Source organism: Nicrophorus vespilloides, unplaced genomic scaffold (assembly GCF_001412225.1).
Source record: "Nicrophorus vespilloides isolate i.1.1-1 unplaced genomic scaffold, Nicve_v1.0, whole genome shotgun sequence".
NCBI lineage: Eukaryota > Metazoa > Arthropoda > Insecta > Coleoptera > Silphidae > Nicrophorus > Nicrophorus vespilloides.
Genome location: NW_017100085.1, coordinates 179620 through 197503, shown reverse-complemented (window position 1 = coordinate 197503; position 17884 = coordinate 179620). Strand labels below are relative to the sequence as shown.

The following is a 17884-nucleotide window of genomic DNA, read 5'->3' as shown; positions in this document are numbered from 1 at the left end:
ATAATAGTAATTGTATTTGATGCGTATTAAGAGTACAATGGAATTCATCAAATGCGTAAAAGTACGCAACATTTGTAACATGTTTTTTTTTTTTGCAAACTACGATATAAGGAAATAAAAGTGCATACGTGGTATCATTAAGTAAACGCGAATTTTATCTAGCGATGAGATGAATCGAGCGGCTGATAAGTGCGAGTAACTAGTTACGAATGCATAGTTCGAAGTGCAACATTTGGACACGCATTGTATTCAATTTTAGAGTAGTTTCTAGTATTCCAACGATTATTACTGATTTTTTTAATAATTCTCAAGTGGTGATTTAACTGGATTGTTCATTTGTCTGAGGAAAAATTGTAAGTATATATAAAATGTGTGAGATTGTAGTATCAAAAGTATGGAATTTTGGAGGAATCTCGATAAGATTTTGTACTCACATTGACAGCGACGAGCTCGCCGTGTTCCTGTCTTCGGTGACGGTGATGGTGCATGGCTGTGATCGTATGCAACTGCAGACCTCGCAGTGGTCACCCACCAGAGAGTTGTAAGCGAAAGAACATTGAGGACACGTCCATCGTCGCTCCTTGAAGCTCCAGCTGTTCGGCGGGCTGTTCTTCAGGGCCTCCAAACTGTATGCATAAACATAAAGATAAGATTATTCGCGTATCTTTCGCGCATCCCGGCATATAACTTTCCATGCTATGGATTTGAATATCGAACAATAATAAAGAAGCAAGAGATTTCCATAAAGCAATTTCCACGCTAAATCCGGAATCTGCTTTTCTAATTCAGTTTACTTAAATCCACCCACAATATATTAAATCTCTGCAGCTATATATTGACTAGGTAAATAGTACAACTTGGACAAGTACTTGTTCGTAATTTAACTCTATTTACTTACGATAATATTTAGAAAAAAAGATTTACTTTTTCTTACGTTACTTGTTGACAAACATGTAACTATAGTTACTTGTGGAATTACTCGCGTTACTTGATTTTTTAAATAGATAACTAGCTTGTGAAATTCTCAGAACTATTGAATGTTTATAACAAATATATTGTAAATTTTAAAGGACGATAAATAAAATTTGTTTCTTTGACTACTGAAATGTTAATTAACAATGTTAAATGAAGATTTTTAAATTTTATTAGTTATTGATATACGAATTTTTATATTTTTTAGTATAAATAAAAACAACGGTATATTTGAAAAGTTGGGTTTTGTTGTGGATGTACGAGTAGTCGTGGTGGTCTGTAAGTGCGAGTAGATAAAATTGGATCGTTAATTACTGTGTTGTTCGTGGTTGAAGATTTATAGCAAACTTCGCGGTTTTCCGAAGGAAACGATAATCCGGAGCAGTTGCGGAAGCGAAAGGCACATATTTATTTATCTATAGATCTATTTATTTATTTTATCTGTAACGCAATTGATGAATAATGGATGATGAATGGGTGGAAAGGTCGAAGTGAATTGTTTGATCTTAATAAACTTTGAGCGGTTTCGGTCATAAATCGCGGCATAGGCGAGAGCGGCGGTCGGTTGGTCGGTTGCCACGCCTCCGCTTTTTCTTCGCAAAACAAAAGGCATTTAATTAGAGAACCGCCCACTTTCAGCGGAAAACATAGCCGACGGTCATAAACCGCGCGGGGCCCTTATTTTATATGTTTTTATCCTCATAACATTACACAGGCCAGTCCACTCGAAAGGGAGGAGAAAACACAATTCCAGCTCGGCCAGTTGTATTGTGTTCAGCATCATAAACGAAAAAAAAAAGAGCCATCATCATCGCCTTTCGCACTCGCAAATTAAAATTAATCGCACTCGAAGTAAATTTAGGTAAATGCGAGGCAAAACAGAAGCATTGTCGATTTTTTTTAAATCTGTAGTAAGAAACCGGTATTTTTGGATAATTTAGTAAAATAAAAAAAAAAAAAAAAAAATAAGAAAACCGGTATTTAAAATTTAAAAAAAAATGGTTTTGTGTACTAAAATGACATTAATGTTACGTTAACATTTTAACTTGAAATTGTAACAGAACGTAAGAAATAATAACAGATCCAAAGTTATCGAAAGACGAATTTTTCGGCAATAAATACAAAATATTTAGATTTATTATTTATAATCAAGTGAAATAATGTTTTCCCTTTCAGTGAATTTTGTATTAAACAAAGGTCAAAAATATCCCTCTATTTCAATGTTTCTCAAAGTGGGGGTCGCGAAAAATATTGGGGGTTCGAAAATAAATTGATGACAGATCAATCCGGGATGTTTTTCATATCCATTCTTCGCAGATTTTTTTTTAAATGCAAAAATGTTTGAGAATATATTTTGTTATACAACTTTCCTTTTCGTTACAATATAAAAAAAAACTTTACAGAAGTGACAAGTATTACTTGAATGTAAGTTTATACTCACTTGGTATTTCCAATTGTAAGATAAATCATTTTTATATACAATATAAAGTACCAACAAGTATTTGGGTATGTTTCACGTCTCTTTATAATTTAAATAGTGACATAAAAGTGTCAGACGACAAAAGGTTAAACTGGTTATTTTGAATAGATTTAAATTATAAATCTGTATTTTCAAAAAGATGATTTTATTTTCTAATATATTGTAATAAACTAAAACCAAAAATTACTCAAATGCTTTTCAAAATGTAAATTCTGTTGAAAATCTATCTACTCACAGTTTGCATCTTTTTAATAATTTAAATACAAATTTAATTTTTGTATAGGAATACCTCGCATAGTGCGGGTAATGGCTTCTGCCAGGTATAACACGTTTTAGAATTTGCTTTGAAATTTTTAAGCCGTACTATAGTGAGCTATTATTGTTTAGAAATCTTAGATTGAAACTACAATAATGAATCTTAAAGAAACTGTATCCAAGATATTCGTCTAAATTTATCATCTTTACAAAGGTTTTTTTTTGAATTATTTTTTCAAAAAGTACAGAATAATTCATATTTTATATTTTAATCTTAAAATATTTACGATGTGTGTAATGAGTACGTACATGGCCTGATGTTTTTTAGGATCGAACTGGTATTTGTTCTTTTGCGCGTCGACGATGCTCTGGTTCTCGTAGACGTGGCCTTTGTCGATATCCGGTTCCGTTATGCCGATGTACGTGTAGACGGTATCAGCCATCGCACCACCCTCACAACCACTAATATCACTCACCGATCTATTCAAACTACCGAAACTGCAAAACAGAAACAGGAAAACATGCTACAAAAAAAAAACCACCAACCTCGACCACAAACCAAATACAAGTGCTGCTACGAATTATATAATAATCGAAATAAAACGTATTGATGCGTCTAAATATGGCTGATATTTTTTTCTTATCTGCGCGAGTTATAAATAAACGTATTGTGTTTCTGTTTACCGGTTATCACGTATTGAGTTTTGTGCTTGGATGTCTGTCATAGAAGTACTGGATTTCGGAAATGCGTGCAGGATCTCTGCACCCAAAGATCTTCTGTTCAGGTTCGGAGTGTTCAGATTCTGGGTCTGCGGAAGCTCTGAAAACGATCTCCGGTACATCGGCTTCTGCTGGCCGAAAGCCTGCGAAGGGTGTCTCAGCGCTTCATTATCCGACCAATTATCCACCTGAAAAGAAACCAAAACGTTTAAAAACTGTTAAACTTATTTATTTACACATGAAACACCAACAGGGAGAGAAAAAAAGGAAACCAACCACATAAAGTTTGTCTAAACAATAGGCCCGAAATACTTCGCTGGATGATGATACCGCGCGTTTTATCTAACTGGCCTTATTCCAAGTACGAACCCATTCACTTTCCACGATTCCCCGAAGAATCTTTTAATATACTAAGGCCATTTATTCTCATTGTTGGGTTAACTCCAATTTAACATACACATAACAATAATACCTGTTAAACGTAAACATATCACATTTTGTGTTGATGTTTCTACCAACCTAATAATAATAATAGTATATTCAAATCGCCAAAACTTTAACTTAACATCTTCGTTAATCGCTTACTTGTGTAACTCGTAATATTTTAAAGAAATATCAATAAATTTATCTTCATATTTTCAACAATCTATTGAAGAAATTAGTAAGTCGAAATATTGTAAGCAAACTTCAACATTAATCAATTGTTGTAATCGTAACATTATCACTTACTTACATGTATATCTCGAAAGATAAACAAATCACTATAACTTAAACTTCATATTTTCAATATATTTTTGAAGAAACACCGAAATTACTTACTTAAACGTACTTATTAAAAACAAAAATTCACAATTTAACAATTCTCACTAATCTCTTCCAGTAATAGCATCATTCACTCACATGTTTAGCTTGAGATAAAAGCAAACTCAAACGCTCCAGAAAAATGGCATGAATAATGGATTGGACAAGATATCTATCACTGTCATACTCGTGTATTGTTGTACGCTTTAACACTGTGCTGGCTCCTATGGAAACAATAAGCCGACCATAAATATTATACAAGTTAAACTATCTCGTGTTTAGCATATTAATATTCCATTAATAATCACGACCTTATTAACTATGTAATTGCTTACATATGTAACTCGTAATATTTTAAAGAAATATCAATAAATTTATCTTCATATTTTCAAAAATCTATTGAAGAAATTAGTAAGTCGAAATATTGTAAGCAAACTTTAACATGAATCAATTGTTGTAATCGTAACATTATCACTTACTTACATGTATATCTCGAAAGATAAACAAATCACCACAACTTAAACTTCATATTTTCAATATATTTTTGAAGAAACACCGAAATTACTCACTTAAACGTACTTATAAAAAACAAAAATTCACAATTTAACAATTCTCACTAATCTCTTCCAGCAATAGCAGCATTCACTCACATGTTTAGCTTGAGATAAAAGCAAACTCAAACGCTCCAGAAAAATGGCATGAATAATGGATTGGACAAGATATCTATCACTGTCATACTCGTGTATTGTTGTACGCTTTAACACTGTGCTGGCTTCTATGGAAACAATAAGCCGACCATAAATATTATACAAGTTAAACTATCTCGTGTTTAGCATATTAATATTCCATTAATAATCACGACCTTATTAACTATGTAATTGGCGGCTCATGACAGGGTCACGTTTTTATCAGTTAACGATTCAATTACTTAGTTATTTTTATCAAACGAAAAACAACACTCTTTCGCCCTAAATTGTGAAGTACTCATCCACGTATTTCTTAATATATTTAAATCATTCTAATTCTAGCCACATTTACATCATCACTTATCATAATTAATAATATTTATCTTTGTTTATTCAACAGATATAAAATGTAATAAAGTAAATTAATTATTTAATTAATAATATCAATTACATAAAATTACATATGATAATACTGCATGCATATCGATTACGTTCTCATTGACAAAGCAACTAATGATAGTCTTCAATGAGCCATAATCAATACCATATAACTAATGAATAATTCGAACATCTAGAAACTTACAACAAATATGTTTGAAGTATAATTATAAGTAATTTTAATTATAGAAATATTATAAAAATGTCTTTAAATTTTCCGAGTTATTAATTATTCTATACTTTTTGAAAAAATAATTTAAAAAAAAAATCTTTGTAAAGATGATAAATTTAGACGAATATCTTGGATACAATTTCTTTAAGATTCATTGCAGTTTCAATCTAAGATTGATAATAGCTCACTATAGTACGGCTTAAAAATTTCAAAGCAAATTCTAAAACGTGTTATGACTGGCAGAAGCCATTACCCGCACTATGCGAGGTATTCCTATACAAAAATTAAATTTGTATTTAAATTATTAAAAAGATGCAAACTGTGACTAAATAGATTTTCAACAGAATTTACATTTTGAAAAGCATTTGAGTAATTATTGGTTTTAGTTTATTATAATATATTCGAAAATAATAATAATTTCAATAAAATTTAACGGAAGAAATATCAAAAAAAAATGATTGAATTTAGTTTTTCCAATTTAAACATTTTTTTTTTTGTACTTTCGATCGTGAATCATATATAGTTTATATAACAGATAAGTATAGGATAGATCAAGATATATTATAAATACAACAAATTCAAGTTGTAGATGTTATCAATAGTGTAAAATGCTTGCATTATCTCTAGACGCACATATTTTTTTATGAAATAAAATAAATTCAATGTAATTTTATCAAAATTTGATCACACATTTTTAGGGCTAATCGTAAATTTCGAATGTGTATAAAGAAGTTTAAAAAAAAAAGTTGAGAACCTCTGAACCCGAGTATAATTATTTAGGCTAATTTAATCGTCTGACCTAAATCTTGGCTTCCCGCTAACGATTAAATCAAGGTCGACCGTGTAGAGAAAATTGAAAAAAAAAAATACGTATAAAAAGATTAGCTCAATTAAAAATGCAGTGAAAATCTCGATCTATAGATCTTTCCTGATTCTCATCTACTAGGCATTGTTTTAACGATAAAGAAATAATAAAAATGATTTAAAGTTTCTCCCTATTTTATTATATTTTAAGATACTTAAGATTATAGCGATTAGTAATGTTTCATTAATTTAATTATCTAAGATAAGATGCATTAAATGCATGTCATTTTATATTGATTACCTTTTTCTCAGATGCAATCAGCTATGGTTTAGTATAGATGATGATGGTTTTAGTCGTCGGTTTAATATTTGTCTTCGGCAAATGCCTTATCGCATTATCTACCACTAATGATGAACAGTATCATCGATCGAGCAATTTTATTAATCTATAAGCGCTAAGCTAATAATTGCGTTCCTGAGCGCGTTTGTTAGTTAATAACTTACATAGTGGAAATTAGTATGCGCGTTCCGTTATAAATAGCCACCAACCCTCCCGTGTGTTTCCATGTAATGTTCATTGTCGCAACGCACGTAAATACATTATTATATTGTTGTGTGATAAACACAGAGGGAAAAAAATAGGTGGGTGGAAAAAAAAAAGTTCTGATTTGTTTTTTATAAATTCTCGTAACGGCGGAGGCCGAACCTTTTAATTGATATTAAAAACAAAGCCTAACCGATATTTTCCATACAACTGTATGTTAGCGTTATTTTTTTTTTAATTGGCACAAATCGCGATCATTGAAACATGGAAATACAACAACAAAGTTTTGTTTTCAGTTTCAATTGTTATTCGAATATGAATTGATTTTTATTCATTCGATTCGTTGCTATACACACATCAATAATAATAATAACGTCAGAATTGAAATTATTCGACACCTGCCACAAGTTTTTTTTTATATTGTCCTACAATTTATATTGAACAATCGTTTCATGAAAAAAAAATGTTATTCGAATATGAATATGAAATAAATATTCCATAAGTTTCTGTATTTTCTATCAGATTATTGTTTCTACAAAATATTGTTATTCCAATATGAATCAAAATCTGACACATGTCACAAATTTCTTTCTTTCTTGTTATAGGAATTTAACTTGGATAATCGTTTAAGAATAACAAACAAACGAAGTTAGATGTCAAAACTGCAATTAACTGTCACATTTTATTAGTTTCTGTATATTTATTATGTATTTTCTAGAGCCTATACAAAAACCGACTTTTAGTAAACCGGTTTTCGAATCTCCACTTTTCTACAAAACCGGTTTCAGAATTTTCACAAAAAAAAATAGAAAAAAAAATTTTTAAAACCTTATTTTCTTTATATAATTAAAAATAATGTCTACAGATCTATTGTTTATACGAAATTTCCAGAAATAAAAAAACTTGCTGCCAAATAATGAATCTAAATTATTTCTTCTTTCCTGTGTACTACTCAGGTTCTTGAAGAAAATTATAAATTGATTTTTTCAAAGCAAGAAGCTATGGCTTAATTTTCTTCTTCACCGCTGTTTTCATAATCGCAGTCATGTTCAATTTAATAATTTGGATATAATCTTGATAATAATTGTCCACTTAAAGATCTCGTTTTTTTTTTTAAATAGCGGAAGAAATACACTAGACGTTTTTGTTAAAACGTTCTGTGTATTTTGTAAATTAAGGAAAGTGTTACTAAAATCTTAGAAATAATTTCAATAAATTCAATTCAATTCACGTAATATTTTTATTTTTTCGATTTGATAAACGCACCAATAAATACTAAAACAGATGTCAAAATTGAAATCATCTGTCACATGTCACAAATTTCATTCTATCTCGAGCAATTGTTTCTACCAAAAATTGTTATTCCAATATGTATTGATTATTTATTCATTCCACTTGATAAAAACACCAATAATAAACGAAGCAAGACGATAAAAACTGAACTCATCCTTCACCTGTCATAAGTTTCTTGTTTCATTTTTGTTCGTGATATTATATATAAATGTAATTTCACTCGGACAATCGTTTCGAGAAAAATGAATTGAACCACCTGTGAAAGTTTCCGGTGATCTGTTAAATATTTGAAGAGTCTGGGGGTTTCTCGGTCTACATATCCGAGGGCTTCAGGAAATTGTTGATCAATTTTTCAGGAACCTGGGTCCCCAAGGTGGTGTGAATGGTGGATAGAGGGCGCACATCTTATAAATATATTGATTACATTCCAAATTGATTCAGTTAATTTTACATCAATCATTTTCTTGAAAAAAAAATGCTTATATTAAGGGTGGTTATTGATTTGTGCGTTTCCATTTATTTGCAATTCATGAAAAAATTAAGGTTCTTGTGATTCGATAACTTTCTTGGAAAAGATTGTGGACAGACTATCATTACTCATAGCTAGTGTATATCAAACTAAACATGAACGTTTGATTATTCATAATGTTCGTTATAAAATGTTAAAAAAATTCTCAGTAAAACCATTTGATTCATATTTACAGGTTTTTACCAATGATTTCAATCTGTTCATAGAACTTGAATTGAAAGTATCAACAATTAATATTCATTAAATAATAATTAATAAGTAAGGTAACAAAGTTTTGCTTCTTGCTACAAAAATACTATAAAATTGGGACACAATATGCACAACTATTTGTATCTAAAATTCAACCTACTAATCCAAACTTTTATTAGAAAAGTTTATTTATAAGGAAAGTTTTTGACAAGAAAACAAATTATGTGCACTATATCAGACATGCTTACACACTACTTGACAAGTAGTTGACAAGTATTGTTGCAGGTTTACCAATCCAAATGAAACGACATTTTTTAATTGCTTATAAACTGTCACAAAAATCTCACATTCTACAAGTTTTTTTTTATAATAAAATATTTGTAAAATTAATTTACCTTCCACTAACGAACGTTTCGCAAACACACGTAAGACGCAAAAGACAAACGGAATAGATAAACTTCAAATGTAATTGACAGTCAGGAATGAATATCAAAGATGCAAATGCAACGCACAGTTAATTAATAATTTCAACAAGTCTCTCCTGCTCAGTCAGCAAACAAATTAGAACTTCCTTCAGACTTGATTAATTGCCAGACGGATGTAAAGTTAAAAAAATATATTTATATCAGTTAGCGAATAAATATTTAACTTTACTATTTTTGCATTCGCATCTGCGTGCATTTGAACAGTCATTTTTTTAACCTTTTTATATCAATATTTATGTACATCAAACATGAAAAAGATAATGAAGTGCATGATTCAAATATTCACTAGAATTGCTCGAGTGGAATACTTTTGTCCATATCTATTGTTGCATGAATTTCCAAAACAAAGCAATAGAAATGATTTTTTTTTAATATTTTAACAATTCATATCTAATTAATTGCTGTAGCATGTGGACTTTACATAAAGAACTCCCGAGGAAAGAAATTATAACACCTTGACCCTAGACGAAATCAATCATAAATTAACCAGAGGATAAATAAAACGGTAAACGACATGAGAATAAACTTGAGAGAATTGAAGGGCGTTAATTAAAAAAAATGTAGTAAATTAAAGAATAAATCTTGTTTGAAACGATTTCACGAAATCACCAGAAACAAAATGCGCTACTTTTTTTATTGGTGTATCTATTTTTATATCCTTGCTGCAAGCTGTAGTCTTGTGCTAGTATCTCGTAAAAACACTGCTCTTTTATATACTTTTTTTATAATATAAAAAAATGCGGAGCGAGAGAAATGCTACCAATTTTACTTTATTAGTTAATAAATTAATTGGAACTTTATATATGCGTATTACATAACGTTAGACATAATAAATAGTTGTTTATAATAAATAGTATAGATGGAGCTATCATTTATATCAGTTCAACCAACTTGAAATAGTTGGTGCAATTAATGATTTTTCATAATAATCAAGAGATGGCAGGAAAAACATTAACAAATCCATAACAATTCTAACTATTTCATTAATGTTAATGAGTTACTATGTAAACATAGAATAAAAATAAGATGTTTTTTTTAAATAAATTAATACATAATCAATTTTTTTTTAAACTTATTGAAATTCTAATAAAAAAAACGTAAGAACGAAATTGATTTTCTTTACACGTATTTCTTCGCGTTTCTTATAAGAGTGCCACAAAAACTAATGATTTGATTCAACTATTTTATAATACTCTTTTGTAAATAATAAATAAGCTTATACATTCTATTTATTTTTTTGCTGTGTCTCTCTATATAAATATCTATTGATTTCCCACTCCCTTTTTTATGCGAGGGTAGAAAAATCAGTTACGTGTTGTAAGAGAGGGAAAAAAACCCACCCATTTTGTATTTGTTAAATTCTTGGCGCGATGGCATTCACTTGTTAAGTCGTTAGGCTCCATGGCAACGTGTTACGTATATTGAATTGAGCAATTCGATGCGGTCTCGAGTATTTACTATTCCATCCCAGATGCTGGGGGGCTTGTTCGAAGCAAAGTGGGTCGGATGGTACGAGACAGAACATTGCGGTGCAGAAACTCCGCACACATTATTGTTATTTGAATGCGGATGATAATCGCGATAACCGTTCGACGATGTTTCGATGGAATTACGTAATGCAATGCGCGAAGGTTTAAGGAAAATATGAAGAAGCTGTGTAGCGAAAGCAGCAGCAGCAGCACCTGAGTAGACGGTAAATGTAAAATATCAAACTAACTAGTGTAAGTTCGGGGAGAGTTGAAAAATTATGCATAAACTTTTAGAATCCATTAGAAGTTTCTAATTATTCCGAAGAGGTTGTAAACTCTTCGAGGACAAGAATGTCACGTTAATGACGTGCTTTGGGGATGACTGGGATTTTGACATCCACATTATTGGTATATATTTGCCTATAACATCAACATAACTTTATTTATTATTATTATTTTTAATTGTCAATAAAATTCAATACTTCTTAATCCTCATGTTTACAACTAAATTATATTTGAATTGTAGAATAATGAACTAATAAAATATTACTATTATTGAATTATTAAAATAATTCCCAATTCACCATTTGAATTTATATTCTTAAGTTTTTAAATTGTAAAAACATAACTTGTTTTCTACTACGAATTCTATGGATCGCGTTAAATTTTTAATTAGTCGTGAAATGTCAAGCTGTCACCTTGTGTCAAAGCAAGGAACTGGCGATATACTACAAACAAATATAATTATGTTGAGCACTCTTTAGTAAAGATAAATTTAGGAAAATTTGGATTGGATTTTCCAACCTTCATATGAAAGTCGATAACTGGAATGATTAATATAACAATATTTGTTTCTTTTGTTTTTTACATTGGTAGGTGGATTAATGGATGAAAAAATGGGCATGTTAATGGATGTTCGTTACGTATGAGCATTCGGTCCGACACAAAACATGTTGGCCGTGGACGGATAATTGGAAGTAGGAACTGGGGCAATAGGAAATATTTGTCGTCCGGAAAATTGGTGATATCACAATAAGAAAAATCCGCCGTGAATAATAGCCTAATTTCGAGGGGAAAACTAAATTTAGCTCGCCGCCGCTCGGGGCTGTCTATTTCTGTAATTTTCCTGCGCGTTTTCACTTCCTGCTCAAAATTGAGCCTCACTTCCGTCCGAATCTAAATATTTGGGGCCGCCGGACAATTTCCACGCGCAAAACTTTGCAGAAAAATAACACACGATCCGGCGCATAACAACAACAAGACGAATACTTTGTAAATCATACATTTATAAAGTTTATATACAAACAAACAAATTTCTATTCTTTATAATTAATAAATATTGTAATCCACTATAGTTTGTTTTCTTTATGTAATATTAATGATTATATCAATCAATCAATTAATTAACTGTGTGTTTTAAATTTCATACTATTAAACTAAATAAATAAACTCAATTTATAGTTCATTAAAACGTTCTATTAAAAAAAGCAGTATTTAAGACGACAGAAGTCCGTAATTAAGGTCAGCGAGGACTTTTAAACATTAACGTATATTTCACTTGGGTGGTTCCCATTTTATTTTTGCGTAATCTACTTCTAAAATCCAAGGGCTTTGTTCGTGAGAAATATATACCAGTTTTTTTTTTATGTCACAAAGAAAACGGTAAAAAAAATCTAGTAGTAAAATCTTATTCAAGGAAGAAACTACATCGCAATATTCGCATCAAAATACAGCGGCGTTTCGATTAATTTAGACCGGATGAAACCTAAAAAAAGCAAACACTTGGATTGCAAATTTTAATTGTGTAGTTTGAAACGTCTTCGGGCGACTCGCAAGAAAACAGAACTTTCCATCATTTTAATATCGCGCGGAAAACTTTCTCATTTGCGGAACGAAATTGGCGGGAAGCGAGAAATAAAAGATTCGAACGGTGGGGGGCGGAAAAAGGAGGAGTTGAAAAAAAAGGAGAGGCAAAACAGAAGGGAAGTAATGGCAGGATAATTTCGCGGAAACTTGAGTTTGGTGACAGTTAGTGGAAATGGGAATTTGTTAAATATCGTTTCCTAAGACCTTCGAAGTAAATGTAGTGTTAAGTAATAATATGAACTATATATTTATGCTTATTTTCTTAATCATAACAAAGCAATTATTAAGATATTTATACTTTTCGCTGTATATAATGAATATTGTGATATAGTAAATACTGAAACGTAGAAGCAGGATATTATAAAGTTTAGAAGAAATGCTTATAGTAGATATATTCTTATTGTCTTTTTACTAAAAAAATATAAGTAATTTTTTAGAAAATCGTTCTTAATTCGTAATTTAGTATTTGCTTGTTATTAATATATTCCTTAATATTAACCCAATATTGAAATTTGAATAGCATTAGTCTGATTGAAGGAAATATTTAATAAATCACTATTTATTACTAAATCATTAATAAAATTTGTAATTGTATAGTATTTTGTTAAGATCACAAAATGTATATATTTAACATATTAAATGTATATGTGGAGTATATGTGTTGATATATGATTGAATAACACAGATTAAGTAGCGAAAGTAAGTCAATAATTTCGAGGAATATGCAACGCTGGTAACTGAGTGTTAGAAATGATTTATTTGGACGTAAAGTATAAATATTTAACGCATCTATTATAATGATGTGTATTTATTGCATTTTAATGGAATAAGTCTATTTCGGATTTATTCGTTATATTTGATTAGATGTATATCATGAAAGAAAAATATGTTTATGGTCGTACTAGCTCAATATATTGATCAAAATGTAATCCACCGAAGGTGCGTGGATGGAAGACATTAGAAACTAAGTTATGAGTTTTCCAAGGTAGGTAAGGAGAGCGGTAAATCTCTTACCTTGATAATAACGCTCCGGCTGATGTTGCTGTTGTAGTCCGGGGAAAACGGAGTCTCGCAAGCCTCGCAAATCACCGAATCGGGATTATTGAGGAGGGTGCACCGACGGCATGTCCAGGTGGTGGTCGGAACGCTCGGTTTCACCTTCCACAGACCATTACCGACCCGCGGATGATGGTTGATCCCGCTGGCCGTCGTCCTCACATTGCTTCCGGGAACGTCCAGCATGCCGCCGCCTTTCTGCGCCACCGAACAGCTATAACTCTTGATGTTCGACAGCGAGATGAACTTCTCCTTGCCAGTGGTTTGGCAGCTGCAGATCCTCCTCTGCTCCTCGCAGTTGAAGTACTTGTTGAAGAGTGGCTGCTCGACTGGGGTCAGGGTCAGGGATGCGCACAGCTTGCACACCGTGTTCATGGTCCTCGTGAGGCCGTCACATGCGGCGCATCTTATCGACGCCGTCCTCAGAACGATCTCGCACCTGGGGCAGTTCCTGAGCGCGTTCAACGTCGGTTCACTACACGATCTTCGCAACGCCGACTTTCTGCACCTGGAGATGAAACCTTCCGAAGGATCCAGCAGTAAAAGTGAACTGTATATCGAGTTCTTTATCAGAATCGAACAGGAATGCACACTGTAACACAAAAATAAATAAAATGAGGGACATGGAAATAGAACGCGTTTCGTCTGCCAAAGGAACATTGTACACGAGGCCCACATATACAGTGTGATCACAACAAACGTCATCTTGTCTATTCACATATATACAATAAACTCACTAAATACACGAATTTACTTTAAAAGAAACGAAATAAATACATGCTTTAAATCGTGTAATTCCAGGTGCGAATAATTGCTTATTTTCTATTACATTTTTTCACAGCTCAATTAAAGCTACAAGTTACTTAAAACCATTACCGTTCATTAATTAATATTAATTATGTACATGTTATTGTAGTTTGACTTAAAATAAACATACTTAAATTTGTTTCTATTTATATTGGGACAAATCGTAATACAAGTGAGAGAAACTGTAGCTGAGAGAAAAAAAAACTTGGCTGTTATCGACTATAATGAGTTACACTTTTTGAGAGATAAAAATAAACTATTTTTCATTGATATATGTACAGTAAAACGCCATTTATCCGTGGTAATTAGAGAAAGGCAATTAGAGACAATTGAAAAACACTGTTAATCATATTTGTTTGCTATATAATATCTATGTATTTGTATATAAAAACACATTTTTTAATCATTTTAATAGATAATCTAAAATTGTTGATTGTTTATATAATAAGTAAACAGTAAGTCGGCCGCGTCAATGGTAAATTGAAACCCGGATAATCGGAGTTTTACTGTATATTCAAAAATTGTATACACATCTTTTCACTTAATAGTTTCATTTAATCGGTGTTATTGTCATATGTGGCTGAATTATATGTACTCTTTAACTAATTGTTATTTGCATTACCTCCTTAAAAGTCTTCATTAGTCTGCACGGTGGTTCGTAACAGTCATAGCTAGTCTTATATAAGTATTAAGTATAGTCAAAGATTAAAATCGTTACAAATTAAATATAATATATTTTCATAAATCTTTTCGTTATTGAAACTCGACAACAATTGATATTTTACCAAATCGGGAGTTCTCCAAGAATCTATTCTCGGCTTTATCATCACGAAAAACTTTAATTATTTACATAATAGTTCGTAAATCAATAATATTATTAAAAGTTTTTATATTTAATCTTTTCGGCTGATTCTATTTACAAAATAAAAAAAAAAGGTTTTCATTAAATTGATAATATCGGTATGAACTGGAACGATCCTAAAAATAGAAGCACTAAACTTCTCTAATATTAAATATTGCCTTGGCGAATTGGAAGATATAAATAAACGTACGTTATTTGATCGAATTAATAACAATACAATTTCGAGGATGTGGGTCGATTGTTCGTATTCCTTGCATTATGAAAGATCCGCACTTCGTTTTTCCACTTACTCAATCTCCTTCGGGCCTCGCTGCGAATTTCGCTCGCATCCCCCAGCAAAGTTAGACACACTTCCGGTAATAAACAACCAACAAAGAAGAAGGAGAGGAAGAGAGAAAAACAAAAACGAAATCGTGTTAACCTACATTTTTGAGGCTTCCGAAAAGCCACGGAAAACGAAATATTCGCGCGCTCTTCCAGACTTTATGATCCTGGAAGCATTCTTATACGAAAACTATTATTGTATATATATAAAAAAAAGGAAGGAGCTGCTGAAAGAGCAATAAGAAGAGGAAGAAGAAAAAACTGACAATACCAACAGCATATGGTTCTTTGTGAAGAAGTGGTGAGTGTGTGCACCCGGTATATAGTGTGGTTTAATGGCAAATAATGGATGTTTGTAGCGAGAGTCGCTGTTGCCAGACAATGGGAATCAGGACACGCGAACGTTTTTAAGGTTTATTAAAATTTAAAACGCGCTCTCCCTTGCAAAATAAGTGGAGGAGTTTGAGGGACGGATGGACGGACTCGTTTCCGTTCACCAATTCGAAGCGGACTAAACAAACGGATCCACGACGACGGGAACTACAAGTGTAACTATCGATTGAGGCCTCACGAAGACTAACTTAACGAAGGACGATTCCGTTATTACGAATATGATTGATGTTGCCTCTAATTCCATTACAGTATTTATAGGTCTTCGAGTCTGACGCACTAAATACACTTAAAAACAAAACAAAAATCTAGTGTCATTAGGTGATTACTTCATACGCTAATCTAAACCGCATTAGGAACAACTTCAAATATTTGTGGACAAAAATAAAGGAACGAAGCAGATTCGTCCACAACGATACAGCGCGAATCGATTGTTATAAAACGACTGAAGCTAATGGTGTGTGAAGATCGTCAAAGACAACAACAACAAAAAAAAGTGGAGGAAGTCTAAACCGTAAATTCAACACTTTCGCTTCCCATAAAACTGTTTCCCGTTGGATGGGAAGTCCCTAACTTTAGTAAACACTGTCGTTCCAATTCTTTCTTTTATTGCATCTGATTATCGCAGTTCTTCCCTATCACATATATTCACACGCATTTCATATTTAAATATGCTCACTGTATGTTTGAAGTCCGATTGTCCTGCCGCTTTATTACGTCCAATATTTCACCCTTCATCCGAAGTCTAGACACTTTTAATTGCCGGCAACAAACAAAAACGCTTTGTTCCACTATTTCGAGACTTTTGTTCCCGTCGATGATTTCTCCATTGTCCGTTCTACCTAAAATATTTTCCTTTTGTTACGAAATCCATCCGCAATTCAGTAAAGCAAATATCGATGAAAAATGTTTTTTTCATCCTTCATTTTAACTCGGTTATTATACATATTCCGCGCCACATTTGGTATCAAACTCTTTATGTTTTATTAATGCTCTTGCTTAACATACAGTTTAACCTGCGATAAATTTAGAACTTTCGTACGAAGACACTATAAACTTTCCTCGAGCTCCTGTAATGTTTTGACAAATTGTTTCATTAATCCTGATTTAATAAGGGCTGCAGCTAAAACATAAGTTTTTTTTCAACAAAACGCTTTTCTTTATACTGAAAATGATATAGAAAGAACAACGATAACGTTAATATATAAATTAATCAATGAAACGAGTAAAAATCATTTAAAAACAATATTCAATGCGTTTCAATTAATTTTAATGAATAAATAAATGACAGCTGTCAACCATTAGATTAGTGTCCCATAGGTTGAGACACGCTGGTTTAGATAGAATAAATATATTTGTTAAAAATATCTAAAACAAAAATTTTTTTATTTTGACAAACACACATTGTGTAATTCAAAGTTCAAAATACTAGTATTATGCGGATATTACTCGAATTGGTATATTTAGACCACAATACCATATAAATATGAGCTACTCAACATATTTTTTTAATGAATCGAAATTTTACTATTTATAAACAATTTTTCCACGTATTTTTAAACGTTGACAATCAAAAAATTATAATTATACTTGATAACAATTTACTACGATTTATTAATAAAAACAACGCGATTATCTAATTCTATAATTATTACTCAATTATTGCAATATTTTTTTTTATCAATTTTATGAATTTTTTGAAGAAAACATAAAACTCGAACGTTTCTCGGATTCGTTATCTT

General features: G+C 31.5%; 1 protein-coding gene across 1 annotated transcript in view; it reads right to left on the bottom strand.

Moving 5' to 3' along the window:
* Positions 1-17884, bottom strand: part of LOC108567148 (calpain-D) — a 41090-nt gene that overhangs the window by 11515 nt on the left and 11691 nt on the right. Inside the window, exons 2-5 of the mRNA XM_017927448.1 lie at positions 13718-14351; positions 3392-3615; positions 3017-3205; positions 435-626 (exon numbers count right to left, since the gene is read on the bottom strand). Of these exons, the coding sequence (XP_017782937.1) occupies positions 435-626; positions 3017-3205; positions 3392-3615; positions 13718-14351 (1239 nt within the window). The remainder of the gene's footprint in view (positions 1-434; positions 627-3016; positions 3206-3391; positions 3616-13717; positions 14352-17884) is intronic.